The sequence below is a fragment of the Apodemus sylvaticus genome, chromosome 5 (assembly GCF_947179515.1).
Source record: "Apodemus sylvaticus chromosome 5, mApoSyl1.1, whole genome shotgun sequence".
Classification (NCBI taxonomy): Eukaryota; Metazoa; Chordata; class Mammalia; order Rodentia; family Muridae; genus Apodemus; species Apodemus sylvaticus.
In genome coordinates, this window is record NC_067476.1 from 11,178,247 (window position 1) to 11,197,195 (window position 18,949).

Here is an 18,949-nt window from a genome sequence, read left to right on the forward strand (position 1 = left end):
GTTGGTTGGCGCTGCTTGGTGTTTCCAGTCAGGTCATGTGGTTTGCTGGGATTTCTGAACCTGAGGGGTCCACCTTCAAGAAGTAGTCCTTAGCTTCAGGGGTGGCCACAGGCACTGTGGTGCACCCGTGGGATAAGAGGCTGACGTAGAGGGCACGCACGTGTCAGCTGTTGTGATCATCCATTTGAATGGTACCCACCAGCTCTGCGGTGAGAGAGAGAGCTGTGCTGCAGCTCAGCGGAGTGCTGGAGCCTTGCTTTTGACTGCTGCAGAGGAGGCTGCAGAGTGCCCTTCTCCTCCTTGGCCTCCCGGCAGGGGCAGGGCAGTGCCACACACCTGGTGAAGGCCTGCTGCTGAGGAGGGAGTAAGGAGGGGCAGCTGAGGAGGCTTCCCCATTGCCCTGGCCTGCTGGTCTCCGGGGACTTGGAGCCTGGAAGCTTTGGTCTGTCATTCTTGTGACTGGCGGGTGGCTGGGGTTAGGTTAGAGTGTGTCTGTGGAGTTTGACAATCAGCTGAGCCCTTTGGCCACAGCTGCTTCTCACCAAGTGAGCTGTCAAGTGCAAGGCTCTGCTGCGGCTGAGCGGAAGGCTCCACACAAGCCGTCCTGTTGTCCTCTGAGGAGAGTGGGCACACGCTGCAGCCTGTGTGGAGGTGGTTGGTGATAGTGTGGTCTGACAGCTTCAGGCCCATGATCGTGTGCCTGGGTAACTCACTGAGAGTGCTCAGAGACCTGTGCCTGTGTGTGTCTGTCTGTAACGGGGAAGAAAGAGGAGCAGGAACTAATTACGGCTCATCCAACTGCGGCTAGTCATCGTCAAAGGAAGCTTATATATAAAAAAGCTCTAATCGATTGGGAGAAGAGACTGGAATCATACGCATGGGGTTATCTGTGTTAAAAATATTATAGGAACATATGTATATGGAAATCTGTGGGAATCAGAGCTTTGTATGGGGGCTGAGATGGTAATGTCTGTTATTTATATTTATAAATTTATTTTTATTGAGTGCAGGCATATGCTGAGGCAAGACAGAAGTCTGTCAGTTGTCAAAGCCTTCGCTCTGAGTAGGTGGAGAGGAGCTCCAGCCCTCACAGGAGTGACTCAGTTTCCCCACTGGCAGGTCTTCTATTGCTTCCTTCAAGCTCATTTGACAACTATCAGAAGCAAACAGCAGTCCGCCCCATGTCCTGGGCAGTGTCGTCGAGTCAGCCTAGGACATGGGTCACTGTCTGGTCACTGTCACTGTGAGGCAGGCAGCGTCTGACACCACTGTGCATCCTGCCCTTTTCTAGTTCCAGTGTGACGGCCTCTCAGCCGCCGGAGTCGCAGCCGCAGCAGGGTTTGCAGAAATCTGTCTCCAATTTGCAGAAACCGACACAGTCTATCAGTCAGGAGGTAGGTGCTGGGTCTCCGTCCTGACATCCCCAGGCAGTCCCCATGCTATTTGGAAAAAGACAGGTGCTTTGGCTGAGTGCAGGCTAGCTCGGTGCTTCCTAACGTGCTCCATGGACTCCAGTCCTGTGAGCACCTGTGAGCACAGGAACTGTCAGGCCACAGAAACACCGCATCGTCTGGTATGTTCGAAAACACAGCTAGCCCGCTTTGATGCACCAACTTCTTCCTCTTCTTCCCTTCCTCCTCCTTCCCTCTCTCCCTCTTTCCCTTTTCCTTCTCTCCAAGGTTTTTTTTTAAAGATTTATTTTTTTTTTATGTATATGAGTCACTTTAGCTGTCTTCATGCACACCAGAAGAGGGCATCGGATCCCATTACAGACGGTTGTGAGCCACGATGTGGTTGCTGGGAATTGAACTCAGGACCTCTGGAAGATTAAGAGGTGCTCTTAACCTCTGAGCCATCTCTCCAGCCCTTCTCTAAGGTCTTACTATGTGGACCGGGCTGGCCTTAAGCTCACAGAGATCTGGTTGCTTTTGCTGGGATTAAAGACAGAGGCCACCATGCTTGACTCTTACCAGCTGTCTTGGCACCTTGATTCTGTGTGGTCCTCTGGATACAAAGCTGTTGTCTGCGATGACTGGGACAGTGTGTATCTGGGAGCCTTTGGCTTCTCCAGGACACCTTCCTCTACGGCACTGAAGACCCCATGTCCAAGCCATGCCAGGCACACTGGCCGCAGTTCCTTGGGCCTGTGACATCACAGCACAGAGTTGACTTCTGTTTCCAGTGGGATTGCAGCCTTGTGCTTCAGATTTAGCTCTGCAGATCAGAGCTGGACAGGCACACTTGTGCCCTGACCCTGACTCTGGAACCCGGGGAGGATCCTTGGCTGTAAGGAGGGCTTGGTCGCTGCCAGCTTTGGCCATTGGAGGAAGGAGCCTGCCCCACATGGGTCATTTCATCTAGCAATGAACTTTTCTTAGAGGCTCTGAGATTTTTTCACTTACTTGAGGGGGGAAGGAGGAGGGACACCCCATGTCTTGTGGACTCTCAGAGGGTCTTGACAGCACACTGCCATTGAGATAGAAATTACTGTTTCCAATAGTGTCTTGGTAAGGTCTGTTTCATCCTGAGGCTATAGACACAGGTGACGTGTCTATATACACTATTTTCCACAGGGAGAATAGTGGCCGCCCTGGTGTCCCTCTCCTTGCTCACAAGATGCTGGGCGTCAGGAGACATCTGCAGACTTGCTACAGAAGCCAGCAAAACAGCCCTTGTTGTCTGTGCTTAGGGCTAGGCAGATATAGCAGATATTTCTACATGGGAAGCAGGTCTGGGCCCCATTTCGAATGTGACCAGACCCTTCAGGGATATAGTGGGATTTTGCTTGGTTCATGGGTCACTGGCCTTGTGAACGTCATCAGAGGCTGCCTGAGACAGGCAAGTGTGGATGGGCAGAAGAGGAAGGCTTCTCCGGTTTCAGGCTGGGAGGACCAGCACCTGTTTCAGAATGGTTGTGCACATTAATTTTCCTGGGTGTGTTCCACACTCATCAGTGGCCCGGATTTGAGACATGGGCTGAAATCAGGGTTGGAGCTTTGTCTCTGGAGCAAGACAGCAAAACTCTGTGGGCACAGGACAGCCTGGCAGTGTTTGCAGAGTAATGCATGTGGGTGGGCATGGGTGTGGGCGTGGGCGAGTCCTCAGCAGTTGCTCCTGAGCCCCAAACTCCTGACTCTGGCTGGGCCTGCTTACTGAGAGCCCTGAAAGTGGCCACCTGTCCTCTGCGTGAGGCTTGAGTTCAAAACGCAACTCTCGCCCCATTCCCTCTTCCTTGTGGTGCTGGGGACAGACCCTAGGCCTGAGCATGCCAGGCCGGTGCTGGGCCCTGCCACGGCTGAGTGCCACATTCCAAGGCACAGCAGGTTGGCTGAGCTGGCGCTTCGTGTTTCCTTCCTTTTCTTAGAACACAAATTCAGTGCCAGGTGGACCAAAGTCATGGGCACAGCTGAGTGGAAAGCCAGTCGGACACGACGGTGGTAAGTGGTGTGGATGGTCTTCTGGGTGTGTGGGCAGGAGGGCTCGGTCCTTTCCCTGACCAGTCCCGTTACATGGGGACTCCTAGAAACTGTGGACTCTTCCACCAAGGCTAGTGATGGTGTATTGGTGTTCTTTGTGAGTGAAGTTGGCTGCCAGTTCTGTAATGATTGGCTTGTGAAGTGGGCAGAGGAACCCCAACATGGGCCCTGATGGTCCTTCGGACAGCTGCGCTGCTTGGGGGTAATTATTGCCAGTGTCATGTTGCCACCAGCTGCTTCTCCTTCCCTGGCCTGGCACTAGCCCCAGCTCCAGGCCTGAGTCCTGAGGAAGCCAGCGTGGGGATGCAGCAGCCATTGCAGCTGTTCGCCCAAAGCCTTTGGAGGTTGGGTGGGATTGGTTCTCGTCAGTATCTGGGCTGGCAGGCAGATCTGAAAAGGTCAGTCTGCTGTGTGGAGACAGAGGGCTAGCGTGCTGCAGGAAGACATGTTCAGAGTATTTCCAGTGGCTCGGGTAAACTGTGACTAGGCAGCTAGCTGTGTGCTTTAGACAAGTCCTGGGCACAGGGCACCGTCCCTGTTGCTCTGGAGGTGAGGCCAACATCCGCTGGTTGGTTGGTTGGTTGGTTCGTTTTAAGATTTGTTTATTTTTATGTGTGTGGGTGTTTCCTCTGCGTGTATGTCTGTCTGCACACCAGAAGAAGTCATCTGATCCTATGAGACTACGGTTACAGATGGTTGTGAGCTGACATGTGGTTCTGGGAATTGAACTCAGGACCTCTGAAGGAACAGACAGTGTTCTTAACCTCCAAGTCAACTCGCCAGCCCCCAGCAGGAGGTTTTGAGAGCAACATAAATTCAGACGGCTACATGAGGTCTGCTGGGTTTTCCACATTAGCTGGTGTACTTCTGTTCTGAAGCACAGTGACCACCCAGCTCTGCAGCCTAACCTGTGAGGGAGAGTGAGGAGTTGACTGGTGTAGCTCCTAGGTGGAATCTTTCTGTGGGGAAACAGCCCTGACAGCCTGTTTTACTCTTGCCCTCCGCCCTAGTGGGTACCTTCCCACTCCTGTGTGTCCCCACAAGCCAGGGCTTCGTCTTGACTTCCGGTGGACATGGATGGCCAGCACAGAGGCCATGTCTCTCTCCAGATACATTGTGACAGGAGAGGAAAGCCCATGCTGTGTTAGAACGTTGTATCCAGCGTCTCCTGGGGCCCTGGGCACTCACAGTGTGCATGGATTCACTCTGGATGGGTGGCTCAGTGCACACCAGCACACCATGGAAGCACTTTGCTGGTGTGGTGGTGACACATGGGCAGCCAGGAGGGAAGGCAACTGAGGTCCTCAGAAAGGCGGCCAGTGGAGTGGCAACTGCGCTGGCATCTGAGGCCTGGCGTTCTGTTTTCTATGAAGACTGTGGTGTGTGTGTGTGTGTGTGCCTGCCTGCATCCGTGCTCATCTGGGAATTCCATGCTGCTTGCAGGCATGTAGTGTGTGTGCGCATGTGTGCATGTGAAGGTCAGAGGATGGTTCTGCATGTCTTCCCTCATGAGTGGCACACCTCATTTTTTGAGACAAGTCCTATGTCTGGCTTGAGTCCACTGTCTTAAATTACTTTTTGTTGTGGCAATACACCATGACCAGAAGCAACTTGGGGAAGAAAGGGTTTATTTTAGCTCAACCCATCATGAACAGAAAGAAGTCTGCACGGGAGCTTCCGTCTGGACTCTGGAGGCCAGAACTAACGAAGAAGTCGCTGAGGGATGCTGCTTACTGCCGCTCCCCTGGCCAGTCAGTTTGCTTCTTTATACATGAGGTCTGATGGGTATGAGCCCAGGGGTAGCTCTGCCTCTAATTGGCTGGGTACCGTACATCCATTCGTAACCAAAAAAATACCCACAGACGTGCCTACAGTCTTAGGCAGGCGTTTCCTAATGAAGACCTCCTCTTTTGATTATAACTGTATGCCATGGTGCTTGGTAGTGACGTGTGTGTGTGTGTGTGTGTGTGTGTGTGTGTGTGTGTGTGTGTGTGTGTGTGTGTAAGTGCAGGTGCATATGTGCCACAGTGCCCGTATGTGGGTATGTTAAGGTCAGAGGTCAGCTTCCAGAAGTCAGTTCTTGCCGTCCCCCTTGTTAAAGTGCCATTGCACTCCGTGCACCAAGCGCGCTGGCCCAGGAGTTTCTGGGTCGTTGTATCTGCCTCCTAGGGAGTGCTAGGGTCATAGATACCTGCTATTTCACCCAGTTTTCACATAGGCACCAGGGATCTTAACTCGATTCACCAGGCCTGCATTGCAAGTGCTAGGATGGAGGTCAAAGGTGCGTGCCCCTCCTCCCGGGCGTGGCACTGATTACCTGGCTTGTCTCATGGGAGAGTGCCAGTATTGGGTGACTGAATGTTAAAGTGCCAAAATCTTAGGGATACTAGTGTGTGGGTGTGGGGTTGAATTACCTGTCATAGATTTGTCTTTTGTTGCTGTGGTAAAGAGAAGAAAGCGAGGGTCTATGTAATTTATAATTCCAGTTTATGGTCCATTGTTATTGGGAAGTGAAGATGTCAGGCATTGAAGCAGCCAGCCACACATCGCAGTCGAGAGCGGAGAGCGGTGAATGAGCGCATGCGTGCTAGTGTTCATGAATGAGCGCATGCGTGCTAGTGTTCATGAATGAGCGCATGCGTGCTAGTGTTCAGCTTGCTTTCCATTCTCAAACGACCCCATGCCGAGGGAATGGTGCTACCCACAGTGGGAGGGAGCTCCCGCCCAATCAGCATTATCAAAATCATCCCCCGTAGACATCCCCATTAGCCAATATGATGCAGTCTTTCCGTGAGACTTCTTTCTTGGGCAACTCTAGAGCAGTGTTTCTCACCTTCCTAAGGCTGTGATTTTTTTTTTTTTAAATACATTTCCTCATGTGGTGATCCCCCAGCCATAAAATTATGTTCACTGCTACTTTATAACTGTGATTTTGCTGCTGATCTGAATCGTGATGTAAATATCTGATGTGACCCCCTCTAAAGGGTTGTTCAGCCCTCAAAGCTCTGTTCTAGAGTGTCAGGTTGACAGCTAACACCAGCTGCCTGCCTACCTTTTCTCAGTTTGCCTGTAGGGGGTGAGTTTGCCTGATGCTGTCACTTGGCAGGCTGTTCTCACCCAGCCTTGTCACTGACTGTGGGAGCAGGCAGGCCACTATCTGCCACTGCTGCAGTGACCTGAGCAGTTCCCTGTGCACACTGGTTTTAGCCGGCAGGTGCCTGTGTATTGTACTGAAAACCTAGGGTTGTGCTTGACCCGACCTGGAGCAGATTGGCTATAACAGTTCAGTAGTGTGGTACTCAGCATGGCTGTCCTTAAAAGGACACTCTCCTCTCTTCATCCAGGAAGTGATGGGATCTGTGTGTCAGGAGTGGAGTTAAAATGTTAAAATAGGTCTGTTCCTTCTAAGGGGATTGTAGTTGAGCAGTGAGTGACAGCTGAAGAAAGAAATGGTCTTGTGGTTACACCAGGACCACACTTGGCTTTGCAGGACTGGAGAAGGTTGAGAGTTGAGCCTCAGAGCTCCCAGGCCACAGCCTTGGGGGGTTTCTGGTGTTGCCCTTCGTGAAGCAGTCTTACCACCCTGAGCAGGCACATGTGCCTGGTGACTCACTCTCAGGGCTGGAAAGGTGTGTGTGCTGAGCAGTGGTGACATCCTGTGTGGGCACCTGCCAGCTCCCGGGACAGCTAAGGGAGTCATTGTCACTGTCTGGCAGTGCAGATATGTGACTTGCAGTCATGCCACTTGGGGCTAGGACAGCAGTGGGGACTGTCGCAGTCTCACTTGCCCCATGTCTTCTCTGCCTCTCTTACAGGTTTAAGGGGCTCAAGCCGACTGTTATCCTTCTCTCCCGAGGAATTTCCGACGCTGAAAGCAGCTGGAGGGCAGGACAAGGCTGGCAAAGAAAAGGGCGCCTTAGATCTGTCGTATGGGCCCGGACCAAGCCTCCGCCCTCAGAGTGAGTAGAGGGCAGCTCTGGTCTCAGGTCCCCCACCAGATCCCTTTCTCTTTACCCTTTCAGATGTTCCCCAGCTGCTTGGACCTGGCTATCAGAGCATGGCGTTTGTCCTGACTGCCTCCGGCTCTCATCCCTCGCCCCGAGCCAGGCCTTGTCACTTGTCCCTTTATCATCGTATGTTCTTCCGTTAAGCTGGGTTGGATACATACAGGGAGCAGCTAACGTGATTACATCCCTGGTTCTATAGCCTGTTCCCATGCCCCTCCACATGTTGCCGGTCACCCCAGGAGATGTCACAGCCTGGCTTCCACCCTTCCCCAGCACACCCCAATTGTCCAGGTGAATGGCACTGTTGCGCCCTCTGGTGCCAGGAGTGGGGCAGGCCTGTTGGGGGTGCTTTGCCAACGGATCCCCAGTGTGGCTTCTCATCTATCTGACCTGACCAAGAGAGCTGAACCATCTCCTTGTTGAGCTCTTGAATTCAAGAATCTTTTCTCTGCCAGTATTGGTCAGTTCTGAGGCCTCTCCTGATGATGGCACTGTCCAGAAGCACTGTGCCACTCTGGCACCAAACAGTGACTTTGCTGATTGTGCACAGTGCTGAGGGGTGGTCAGTGTTAGGGGAGTCCTACTGTGACTGAGATGGGTTACCCCATGAGGCTACAGTCTGGAAATAGAACCAGCTTCTAGATAGTTCTCTGTTTTGAGAAGGTGAGGTGCAGATGGTCTGAGGGGTGATCCTGGCTTCCTGGGATGGCAGCGAAGCCGGAGCAGCCTGGCTGCCTGGCCCTCGTGCTCTTTCAGCTCCTACGCTGATGGATGGAGAGGCGTCTGGATTCATCCCTGTCCGGCCCCACAGTCTGTGGATGCAGTGGGGCCGCACGAGTTACCTGCAGAACAGTCTAGAGGAACACTGAGAACTAGTGTACAGGGAGGAAGCGGGCGTGTTCACACCACTGATGTCTGTTGTCTTCTGTAGTTGATGTATAAATGAATCTCAAGTGTGCGTGAGGAAGGTCATTCTGGCCGAGCCCGGGGCTCGTGCCTGTAATCTCAGCACTGAGGAGGCAGAGGCAGAGGCAGAGGGATCTCTATGAGTTTGAGCCAGCCTGGTCTACAGAGAGGGAGCTCTAAGCCAGTCAGGAATATAAAGTGAGACCCTCTCAAGAGAGAAAACCAGACTGTGGGTCTGTGCGTGCAGTCTCTCAGGGATAGATAGCGTCTACTTACACAGGTCAGGTGTGTAAGTTTTTAGACATTTATTCTGTATGTGTTTGTCAGGTAGGGGAGCACACTCACTGCAGCATGCGTGGGAGGTCAGGGTTAGTTGTTCCCTCTGCCACAGCAGTCCTGGGGTTGAACTCAGGTCATCAGCTTACAACAGCCACACAAAAACACGTCACCAGCTCCATCCGTGGTTTTTACCTGTGAACTGAGTGTGTGTTCTGTGTATGCCACATGTGGTCACAGGGCACCAACGCTTCAAACAGAGGCTCACTGGGCAGCGGATTTAGTGTGAGCCCATGTGGAGAGTCGCACTTGCTCGCATGGGTGTGGCAGTGCTGGCTGAAGGGATGAGCCAGGCTGTCCTGGTGTCCCCATGTCCTGCCCTGCTGCTCTCAGCCACAGGGAGCCAGTTCTTTCCTCTGTGTCTCTCCGGAGCGGAACTTGTTTCTCGGGCGTATGTCCAACACCTGTTAAAGAAGTTCTAGCTTCTCTCCCTACTTGCCCTGATAGCACTTGGGGTTCTTTTCTGTTTTCACCGTTATTTGGGGGTGGTGTCCATGCCCCTCCGAACCTTACAGCTCTTCCCCTTCCCTCTCCTCTTTTGTCCCCTTCCATTTTACAGATGTGACAAGCTGGAGGGAGGGCGGTGGGCGGAACATCATTTCTGCCGCGTCTCTGAGCGCCTCCCCAACAGAGCTGGGCAGCAGGAACGCCGGTGGGGCAGATGGAGCCCCCTCCTCGGCATGCACCAGCGATTCTAAGGACCCCTCTCTCCGCCCGGCTCAGCCCAGCCGCAAAGGGGCCTCACAGTTCATGGGACATGTTTACCAGCCGCCCACATACCATGACATGCTTCCGGCTTTTGTAAGTCTTCAGAATATCCCGTCCCATAACTGGACGCTTCTGTTCTCCACTCAGCCTGAGCTGTCTCAGGATAGCAGACTAGGACCACTGTAGCCTAGAGTCCTTTCCTCAGCCTGAGCTGTCTCAGGGACCGCTGTGGCCTGCAACAGAGTCCTGCTCCCTCAGCCTTTCCCGGTTCACTGCCTCTGGCTTCTGCCGCTGTTGTTCAGATGCCACTGTAGCCTTGGTTCTTTAGGAAAAGGGAAGACAAGTGTTCTCAGCCTTATTGGACCAAGGCAGATGGGGGGGGGGCACTGATTCCTCACAAAGCTCTCCACTCCTCCTGATCCCCTGACTCACCCTTTCCCACTTCTAAAATGAATTCTCATTTAGCATGTAATTGGAACCATCGTTACAAAATCGCACTCCTTGATCGTGTGTTTCAGATGTGTTCACCACAGTCATCAGAGAACCAGAGTACAGTGGAACGCAGCTCCTTCCCCCTTCCTCAGCTCCGCCTGGAGCCCCGGGTTCCTTTCAGGCAGTTCCAGATGAATGACCAAGATGGGTAAGGCTGTGACCCTGCGGCCATGAGTGTACCTCAGACATGAGCGCTTCGCACTCTGGAGACTGTGGGTGGGTGGCAGGGCTTGGACCTGGCAAGGAGCTGGGTTTGCAGGACTAATCCTGCAGTGCGGGAGCTGGGCAGGACTGTGGTGAGGCTGGCACTGGGCATGTGGCACTGTGGATGGGGCCAAGGATGGGACGGAGCCGGAATGTTTGGAATTGTTCATTGCATGTTTCTTCTAAGAGGAAGTAGTAAAGTTATTTACTCTTAACACCAGACTGTGCAAGGTGGAACTGTGTTTGGGAAGTGACTGTTTCCGCCTGTAGGTTGACAGGAGCCCACCATTTTTTGTCTGTTTGACCAGGAAAGAAAGGCCAGGCGTGGCTCGGCCAGTGCGCCCACTGAGGCAGCTGGTGGAGCGGGCACCACGGCCCACCATCATCAACGCAGAAAATCTGAAGGGCCTGGATGACCTGGACACCGATGCAGATGACGGCTGGGCAGGTGAGAGGTTGGGGGACAGCAGCCCTTACGCAGAGGGCACTCCCCGGATGGCTGGCATCTTCTTTCGTAGTATGCTTTTAATTGTAAAGCTGTGGGAGATTGTGATACTTTTTTTAAAAAAGAACGTTCTGGAATTACAGGCATTTACTAATATGCCTGTCTGGAAATCATCCCAGGCTGAGATTTAGGCCCACATGTGCTAGACTGTGTGCTTACCTGGCTCCAAGGACCTCCTCTTCCCTTAAGATTCTTTTTTTTTTTTTTTTACATTATTTATTTACTTGGGGTATACGTGTGTATGCATATGGGCTTGTATTCCTGTGTCCCGGCACACATGGTCAGATGTCTTATGGGAGTTGATTTCACCTTTGGGGACAGGCACTTCACCTTCTGAGCTATCTTGCAAGGCCACACCCTGCTGATTTTGAGGCATGGTCTTAATATGTAACCAGACTGACCTTGACCTCTGTGTCTGGCCTTCTAAGTGCTAAGATTGCAGGTAAGAGGTACTCACTATTTGGGTTTTTTTGGTTTTGTTTTGGATTTTTGAGACAAGGTTTCTCTGTGCATCCCTAGCTGTCCTGGAACCCACTTTGTAGTTCAGGCTGGCCTTGAATGCACTTCTGAGTGCTCTGCCTCTGCCTTCTGAGTGCTGGGACCAAAGGTGTGTGCCCCTACTACCAGCTTGTCAGCATTCTTTTTTTTTTTTTTCCAAGACAGGGTTTCTCTGTGTAGCTTTGGCTGTCCTGGAACTCACTCTGTAGACCAGGCTGGCCTTGAACTCAGAAATCAATCCTCCTGCCTCTGCCTCCCTGAGTGCTGGGATCACAGGCGTGCGCCACCACTGCCTGGCCAGCATTCTTATTTGTATCTGTAGCTGCTGTTGCTCCTGCGACATATCATACTGTGCCTTGGGTATCTGTTTAGACCTCTCATGAGGAGGTTCTCGGGGCACCAGAGAGAAGGTTTGGGCTTAGAGCACTAGCTACTCTGTGGGAGCTCAGAGCCATCCGTAATTCAAAGGAGCCAACACTTCTGGCCTCTACAGATGGGCAGAATACTCATACACATTAAAAAACAAAACCAAAAAATTAAATAACAAACAAAAAACCTAGCCCAGTATGGTGGAGCAGACCTTTAATCTCAGCACTCAAGAGGCAGAGAGGGAAGCGGATCTCTGTGAGTTTGAGGCCAGCCTGGTGTCTGGTATACATGTGAGATCCTGTCTCAGTAAAACAAAATCAAACAAACAAACAGACAAAAAAAACAGAAACAAAAATAGGGTCAAGCTAGACCCCTGGACTCCTGCATGCATGTGCTACAGATATAAATTCATGCAGGTACACACATATATATAATATATAATTAAAAAGAAAGAAATGGGGGCTGGTGAGATGGCTCAGCGGTTAAGAACACTGACTGTTCTTCCTAAGGTCCTGAGTTCAAATCCCAGAAACCACATGGTGGCTCACAACCATCTGTAATGAGATCTGACGCCCTCTTCTGGTGTGTCTGAAGACAGCTACAGTGTACTCACATATAATAAATAAATAAATCTTTTAAAAAAAAAGAAAGAAATGTGCATTTTGTAGGCTGTAGTGGTGACTCAGTAGGTAGGCAGCATGTGCTCTTGCAGAAGACTCACCTGGACTACACCCCCAGGTGGTCTGATACCCTCTTCTGACTCACATGGGACCCGGATACACACATGACATTCACTCATGAAGATACTTGCATACACATGAGTAATAATAAAGCAGTTTGCTAAATCACCTTTTGCATCCAGTCCAGATGTCCTCTGCCCCTCTGGGCGGTGGTGAAGTCCCCTGCTCTCCGACGGTCCTGCTGCCTCTGCTTTGGCCCCTGCACTGTTTCCACTCACTAAGACTTTCTCTTGAGTGGGTTTCACACCTTTGCCAGACATCAGCCGAGCACATAAATCCTTGCCTATTTCTGAATGACGGAGTTTCCGTGAACTTGTTTATTCAGCTGTGCAAGTTAAAGTAAACCTTAAACTCAGTATGAGCTTTCCACCCTGGGTCTTTGTGCGTTTCACTCCTCAAGTTCTTTGAGGATTTGTGCAAATGTGTACTCAACCCTGGCAGTATTTACCAGGCGGCTGCTTCTGTGTCAGGGTCAGCTGCTCAGTTTTGACTCTTGAGTTCCAGGATTCCGGTGAATCGCGTGCTAGATCTTCTTTCTCCTCATCAGTGTTCTGTAGTTATCAATGGAGACCGTGGTTTTTTTTTTTACTTTAAAGATTTATTTAATTTTTAAGTGTATGCCTGTGTGTGGCTATATGCACATGAGTGCAGATGCCCTCTGAGACCAGAAGGGGGCGCCAGGTCCCTTGAAGCTGTGGTCACATTTCTTGGACTCCAAACTTGAGTGCTCTGCAGGAGTTAGACATACTCTTGACTGCTGAGCTGTGTCTCAGCTCCGGTGGAGAGGATCTTAATGTTCTCTGGTCATTTTATTCATGGGTAGAGGCCATGTTTAGCATGTACAGGGGGCATGGATAGAGGGCCTGCTTGGCATTTGAATAGAAGGAGTTCAGCCGCTGCTGTCATGTTCTTCCCACCCCAGCAAATAAATATGCTGCAAGTGCTGGTTCGTCCCGTAGTCCCAGCCGCAGCTACTTGGGCTGCTAAGGCTAGAGGCTCGCTTTACCAACCTGGGCAGTAGCAACAAAAGCTGGTCAGCTTTTAGCAGTGGTAGTAGGAGCCGAGTGAACAGCCTGTTGATAGAGTGCTTGTCTGGCATGAAGAAGGCCCTGTGTTCAGCCCCCTCCACCATGTAAATGGGCTGAGCCAAGTGGGTGGGACTTTTGACTGTATCCCAAGTTCAAGGCCAGCCTGTGTGTGACACATGACAGTATTTCCTAAGCAAATAAAAACAGAAAATGGTTTTCTGGCACTTTATGTTTTAAATACTATTATAAGTGCATTTTTTTCAATCACTTGAAGATTTTTGTTTTTAAAACAAAGACCAGATGGATTCTTACTATTTTTTTTCTTGACCTAGGACTTTCTGTATGACCTCTCGTGTCACCTGTAAATGAAGACCCTTTGGTTTTATGAGTCTGGAGAGCACTCCCAGGACCTTGCCGTGGCGTGCCGATGCTCTGCCACTAAATTAAATCCCTGCTCCTTTAAAAAATGTTTCATGAGCCTGGTGTGGTGGTGCGTGCCTTTAGTCCCACCTCGTCTACACAGAGAGTTCCAGGACAGCCAGGCCTACATAGTGAGACTCTGTTCCAAAAAATAGACAGACATAAAATTGTTTTATATTAATCAGATAATAATAGGATCACTTTTCCTGTGGTGTTAGGGATGGAACCTGGGGTTGTAGGCATGCTATGCAAATGCTTCAGTGCACGACACACCCCAGCTGTTTTTTCTGCCAGTTTTTGTGCCTTTGTCTTGTTGTATGCTGTGCTGTTTCTAGAATAGTGCTAGGGTCGTGGGGAGGAGAGGTGCTGACTCTCGGGATGGTGATGTTCCCTTGTGCTTCCAGTTGGCTGAGCGTTTGGGTAATCAATCAGGTGGACCCCGTGCACATTTCCACAGGACGTCCCTGCTTTGCCTTGACAACATGGTTCCCGTGCAGCCTTCTCCATACAAAATGCCTCCACCTCCTATGTGCTTAGATTCAGTTTGTCTAGTGTCTTACTAAGTTTGCAGGCATCTGTGTGTGTGAAGGCCTTTACTTTTATGTGGGTGTGAGTATGTGTGCACGCGTGTGTGAACAGGTGACATCTGTGTGTATGAAGGCCTTTACTTTGTGTGTGAGTATGTATACACACATGTGTGTATATGTATGAGCGTGTGAATGCTGCCCAGGCACCCACATTCATATTTACAACCCAGTCACACTGGGGGCTATAAGGACCCACCCCATTTTGTCCGTCAGTTATGGACACTTTCCCTGCCTGTGCCAGTCAGGGTGTGGGGCCCAGGCACTAGCAGTCTCTGACAGTGTCTGTGTGGCACAGCTGGACACCCCCCCCCCAATCACACACACACACACACACACACACACACACACACACACACACACGGTCTACGTTCCCTTTTTTTCCCCTGGAATCACAGTTTTCAGGCTGGTTGTGGTGGTGCTTACCTGTAAACCCAGCACTGAAGCACTCACACTGTGAGTTTGGGGGTCACATAGGGAGGGTGTCTTTTTTTTTTTCTCCTGATTTAACACTTGTGTGTGGGAGGGTTAGTACTGCCCGGCTCACCTTCTACCTAGGACTCTGAGGAGTCGCCGCTGGGCAGGGTCAGCAGCGCCTCACCTCAGATGGGGCACCACAGGCTGTAAGTTCAGAGTGCCTTGTGATGGGCCGGAGATGTCCTGTGTCTTCTCACCTTCCCGGGTCTTTTTGCCCTCGCAGGCCTCCACGAGGAGGTGGACTATTCTGAGAAGCTGAAATTCAGTGATGACGACGAGGAGGAGGATGTTGTAAAGGATGGCAGGTCAAAGTGGTGAGTCTCCGCCCCACCCCGCCCACCCCGCTCTCAGCCCCGCCCAGGCCTGCTAGTGCTGCTGCTGGCTCACTGTGCTAAGAGCAGTTCCTGGTTTCCATAGCAGCAGGAACGAGGTTTGCTCCAGACAGCATGCAGGAACCAGTGGGGCATGCATCCAGGCTGGACTGTCTGTGCTTACATATCTGCATGTAATTTCCCACTGACGCTCAAGGGTACAACACCCTGAAAAGTTTTTGTGGGATACCGCTGAAGGCTCATCTCTGCTAATCCACGAATTCTCAGGGTCCGGCCTCTTCAGCAGTGCCCGGGGTGGTGCAGGGGCAGGTGTGTGCACGCAGTCTGCCTGCATTCACTCTGCCTCTTCCCTCTGGGATTATTTCCACTGGACTAGTTTTATTTAATTCCCTTTGGAAAACACAACATTGTACTAGAATCCCCTTAGTGTTTCATGTTTTATTTTATTTTTACTGTTTTAAAATTGTGTGTGCATGCGAGATTGCAGGTGCCTGCGGAGGATAGAGGCGCCGGTACCCTAGAGCTGGAGTTACAGGTGACATGAGTCACCCTGAGGGGCAGCAAGTGCTCTTCACCACGGAGGCATCTCCCCATGGCTGGGTTTTTTTTTTTTTTTTTTTTTTTTTTTTTTGGTTGTTGTTGTTGTTGTTGTTGTTGTTTTGTTTTGTTGGTTTTTTGGATTTTTTGGTTTTTTTCGAGACGGGGTTTCTCTGTGTAGCCCTGGCTGTCCTGGAACTCACTCTGTAGAGCAGGCTGGCCTCGAACTCAGAAATCCGCCTGCCTCTGCCTCCCAGAGTGCTGGGATTACAGGCATGAGCCACCACCGCCTGGCTCCCATGGCTGTTTTTATCTTAACATCAGCAGTGGTTTCTGGCTTGGAGTTTTAGGGGTATCAGTACTTGGCAGCACATCCTGCTCCCAGGGTGCCCTTGGGGCTTCAGGATCTCCTCAGACAGCTTCCAGATTGTTGTATGCATGATTGCCCACAGGGGTCAGTCAGTGTATCTCCTTCCCTTTGGCCTGCCTCCTGTGGTGCATCCATCAGGTGGCCTTTCTTACCTCCTACGATCCCAGTTTGGTTCTGGGAGGCTAAGACCATTTCTCAAAAGTCAAGTCAGAAGTCACTGATACTCTTTTCCTTTTTTTTTTTTTTTCTTTTTCCATTTTATTTTATTTTGTTTTGTTTTTTCAAGACAGGGTTTCTCTGTATAACCCCAGCTGTTCTGGAACTCACTCTGTAGACCAGGATGGCCTCTAACTTAGAAATCTACCTGCTGCCGCCTGCCTCTTTTTCCTTTTTAAATTTGAGACAGGGTGTCTCTGTGTAGCCTTGGCTGTCCTGGAACTCACTCTGTAGACCAGGCTGGCCTCAGACTCAGAGTTTGTCTGCCTCTTTGTGCTGGGATTAAAGGCGTGCGCCAGTATGCCTTGCTTCACTGGCAGTTGTTCGTCTTCTATGTGCCTCTCTGGCCACCTGTCACAGTGGGTCTGTGCGAGTGCGAGTGCGTGTGCGTGTGCGTGTGTGTGTGTGTGTGTGTGTGTGTGTGTGTGTGTGTACACTCGCGCGTGCGCACGGCAGGCCTTTGGTTCGCTCTTCTGCCTCAGTCTTTGCGGTTGGCTACCCTCCTGACACCTGTGCCCGTGTGCCCGTGGTTGTGTTCAGGTCTGGGTCATTGCTCTGCCCAGCACGCCCCCACTCCCACCTCTCTTTCTGCCTCACAGCAGCCCTGTTGGCGACTGTCTCCCTTTCTACACTGGTGGGCTTCCTATATTCACTGTGGTGGTCGCTTAGCGTCTGCCTTTTGCTCCGTTGCACAGCCCTGGTTGGGCACCTGCCCTGGGCAGAGCAGAGGGGGCAAATGGCATGGAGCCTGGAGGCTCGTCCTCTGTCCTGTGGCCACAGCGCTTTTATTCTCTCTGAGGCCCAGTTCCCACTCTTTTAAGATTTTTTTATTAACTTTTATTTTATGGGTATTTTGCCTGCAAATATGTCTGTGCATCACATGCACACACGTGTGTCTGTGGAGATCAGAAGGGGGTGTGGGATTCCTGGAACTGGAGTTACAGACAGCTGTGAGCTTCCATGTGGGTGCTGGAAACTGAACCTAGGTCCTCTGCAGGAGCGGCTGCTGCTCTTAACCACAGAGCCAGCTCTTTAGATGTGAGTGAGCCGCCTTGTCTTGGCCATGGAGAATGGGGTTGAGTCACATGTCTCCCGGGCTCTATGACTGACGGCAGCTTGTAACACTGGGCCTGAACTTTGACAGTTCACATATAAAGGGCATGAGTGTAGTACTGAAGGAAATTAGTCTATAAAGTAGTGTAAGAGCTGCCTGCACAATTCCCGGGGGCCCCTGACCAGTGGGGTCAGTCAGGCCTGACTGTCTGGGAAACTGACAGTTGCCATTTGTCCTAGGAACAGCTGGGACCCGAGGCGGCAGCGTGCGCTGTCACTGAGCTCTGCGGACAGCACTGATGCCAAGCGCACTCAGGAGGAAGGGAAGGACTGGAGTGGAGCCGCGGGTGTGCCCCGTGTCGTCCGAAAGGTGCCAGAGCCTCAGCCTCCTTCCAGGAAGCTTCACAGCTGGGCCTCTGGCCCTGACTACCAGGTACTGTGGCTCCAGGGTCTGCCTGGCCGGTTACCTGCATATGCATGAGCACTGCTTGCTCCCTCTCCCTCTGTCCCTCCGTGCCCCCTCCCCCAGCCACTGCCTTGAGAACTTGTACTATGTTGGTGTGATGGCAGTGGCTGATTTTCCTGAAAGTGCTGGGTCATGTTCTTTTTTCTTTTTCTTTTTTTTCTTTTTTTTTTTTTCGAGACAGAGTTTCTCTGTGTGGTCCTGGCTGTCCTGGAACTCACTTTGTAGACCAGGCTGGCCTCAAACTCAGAAATCCACCTGCCTCTGCCTCCCTAGGGCTGGGATTAAAGGCGTGTGCCACCGCAGCCTGGCTTTTTCTTTTCTTTTAAATTTTATTTTCTGAGTGGTGTGTATTGACACATGTCATGGCCCGCCTGTAGAGGTCAGAGGACAACTTTGGGAAGTTGGTTTTCTTCATTCACCTTCATGGTATCTCCAGGGATCAGACTGTCATGCTCCAAGACAAAATATGCTTCCTAGCTGTGTGCCTAGCCCTCCCTTATTTGAAACAGAATCCAATATGAAGACTGTCTGGTCATGGCCTTTAGTCACAGTTCTCAGGAGGCAGCGGCAGGTGGAACTCTGAGTTCAAGACCAGCATGGTGTATAGTGAGCTCCAGGCCAGCCAAGAATACAGTGAGACCCTGTTGTCAACCCCTTCCCTTCTCTTACTCCCCCTCCAAAAAAAAAAATCACAAAGCCTGTTTTCCCGCCAACCGAGGAGTGCGCCACCTACCTGTAGAGGCTCTCACTGCAGGCCATGCTAAGTGTGTTCTTCCTGTCCAAACAGTAGTGGCTTTTTTAAGAACTGGAGTCAAACCTGAACATGTTCGTTGCTGCTTCACTGTGACACATACACCAGGCACGATCCCACTGAAGCCCTTTAGCATGATATCACCTGCGAGTCTCTTGGCGCTTTGTCCATTCCACAGCCTTTTGCAAAGGCTTCAGCCTGGATGCTTTGGAAGGGGCAGGCCCTCTGGTCAGCTTGGTCTGAGGCTCATTCATGGTCAGGCCCATGGTTCCTGTCTTTGACCAGATTGACTGGGCTATTGTCAGGATTCCTCCTGGCTCTGGTGACTGGCACTCTGGTCTCTTAGCGAATGCGATCTTGCCAAGGCTTTCATTGGACATCCTTTTCTCTCTGCTGTGATTGAGAAACGTGGGAAGAGTGTTGCGACTGGCCAGCCTGTTATATCTAAAACTGTGTGTGTGTGTGTGTGTGTGT

The 18,949-nt window shown here is 51.4% G+C and overlaps 2 protein-coding genes across 10 annotated transcripts in view; one reads left to right on the forward strand and one right to left on the reverse strand.

Annotated features, from left to right (window-relative positions):
• LOC127684043 (REST corepressor 2-like) overlaps positions 1-690 on the reverse strand; it is a 33,083-nt gene extending 32,393 nt beyond the window's left edge. Inside the window, exons 1-2 of the mRNA XM_052181010.1 lie at positions 543-690; positions 74-114 (exon numbers count right to left, since the gene is read on the reverse strand). Of these exons, the coding sequence (XP_052036970.1) occupies positions 74-114; positions 543-690 (189 nt within the window). The remainder of the gene's footprint in view (positions 1-73; positions 115-542) is intronic.
• Prrc2b (proline rich coiled-coil 2B) overlaps positions 1-18,949 on the forward strand; it is an 84,782-nt gene that overhangs the window by 32,143 nt on the left and 33,690 nt on the right. For 8 of the 9 annotated variants that reach the window (XM_052182152.1, XM_052182147.1, XM_052182149.1 and 5 more), the window contains 8 exons: positions 1,292-1,394; positions 3,365-3,437; positions 7,292-7,435; positions 9,285-9,526; positions 9,952-10,073; positions 10,438-10,577; positions 14,974-15,064; positions 17,499-17,691. In XM_052182152.1, the coding sequence (XP_052038112.1) occupies positions 1,292-1,394; positions 3,365-3,437; positions 7,292-7,435; positions 9,285-9,526; positions 9,952-10,073; positions 10,438-10,577; positions 14,974-15,064; positions 17,499-17,691 (1,108 nt within the window). The remainder of the gene's footprint in view (positions 1-1,291; positions 1,395-3,364; positions 3,438-7,291; positions 7,436-9,284; positions 9,527-9,951; positions 10,074-10,437; positions 10,578-14,973; positions 15,065-17,498; positions 17,692-18,949) is intronic. The other variant, XM_052182150.1, reaches the window with a different exon arrangement.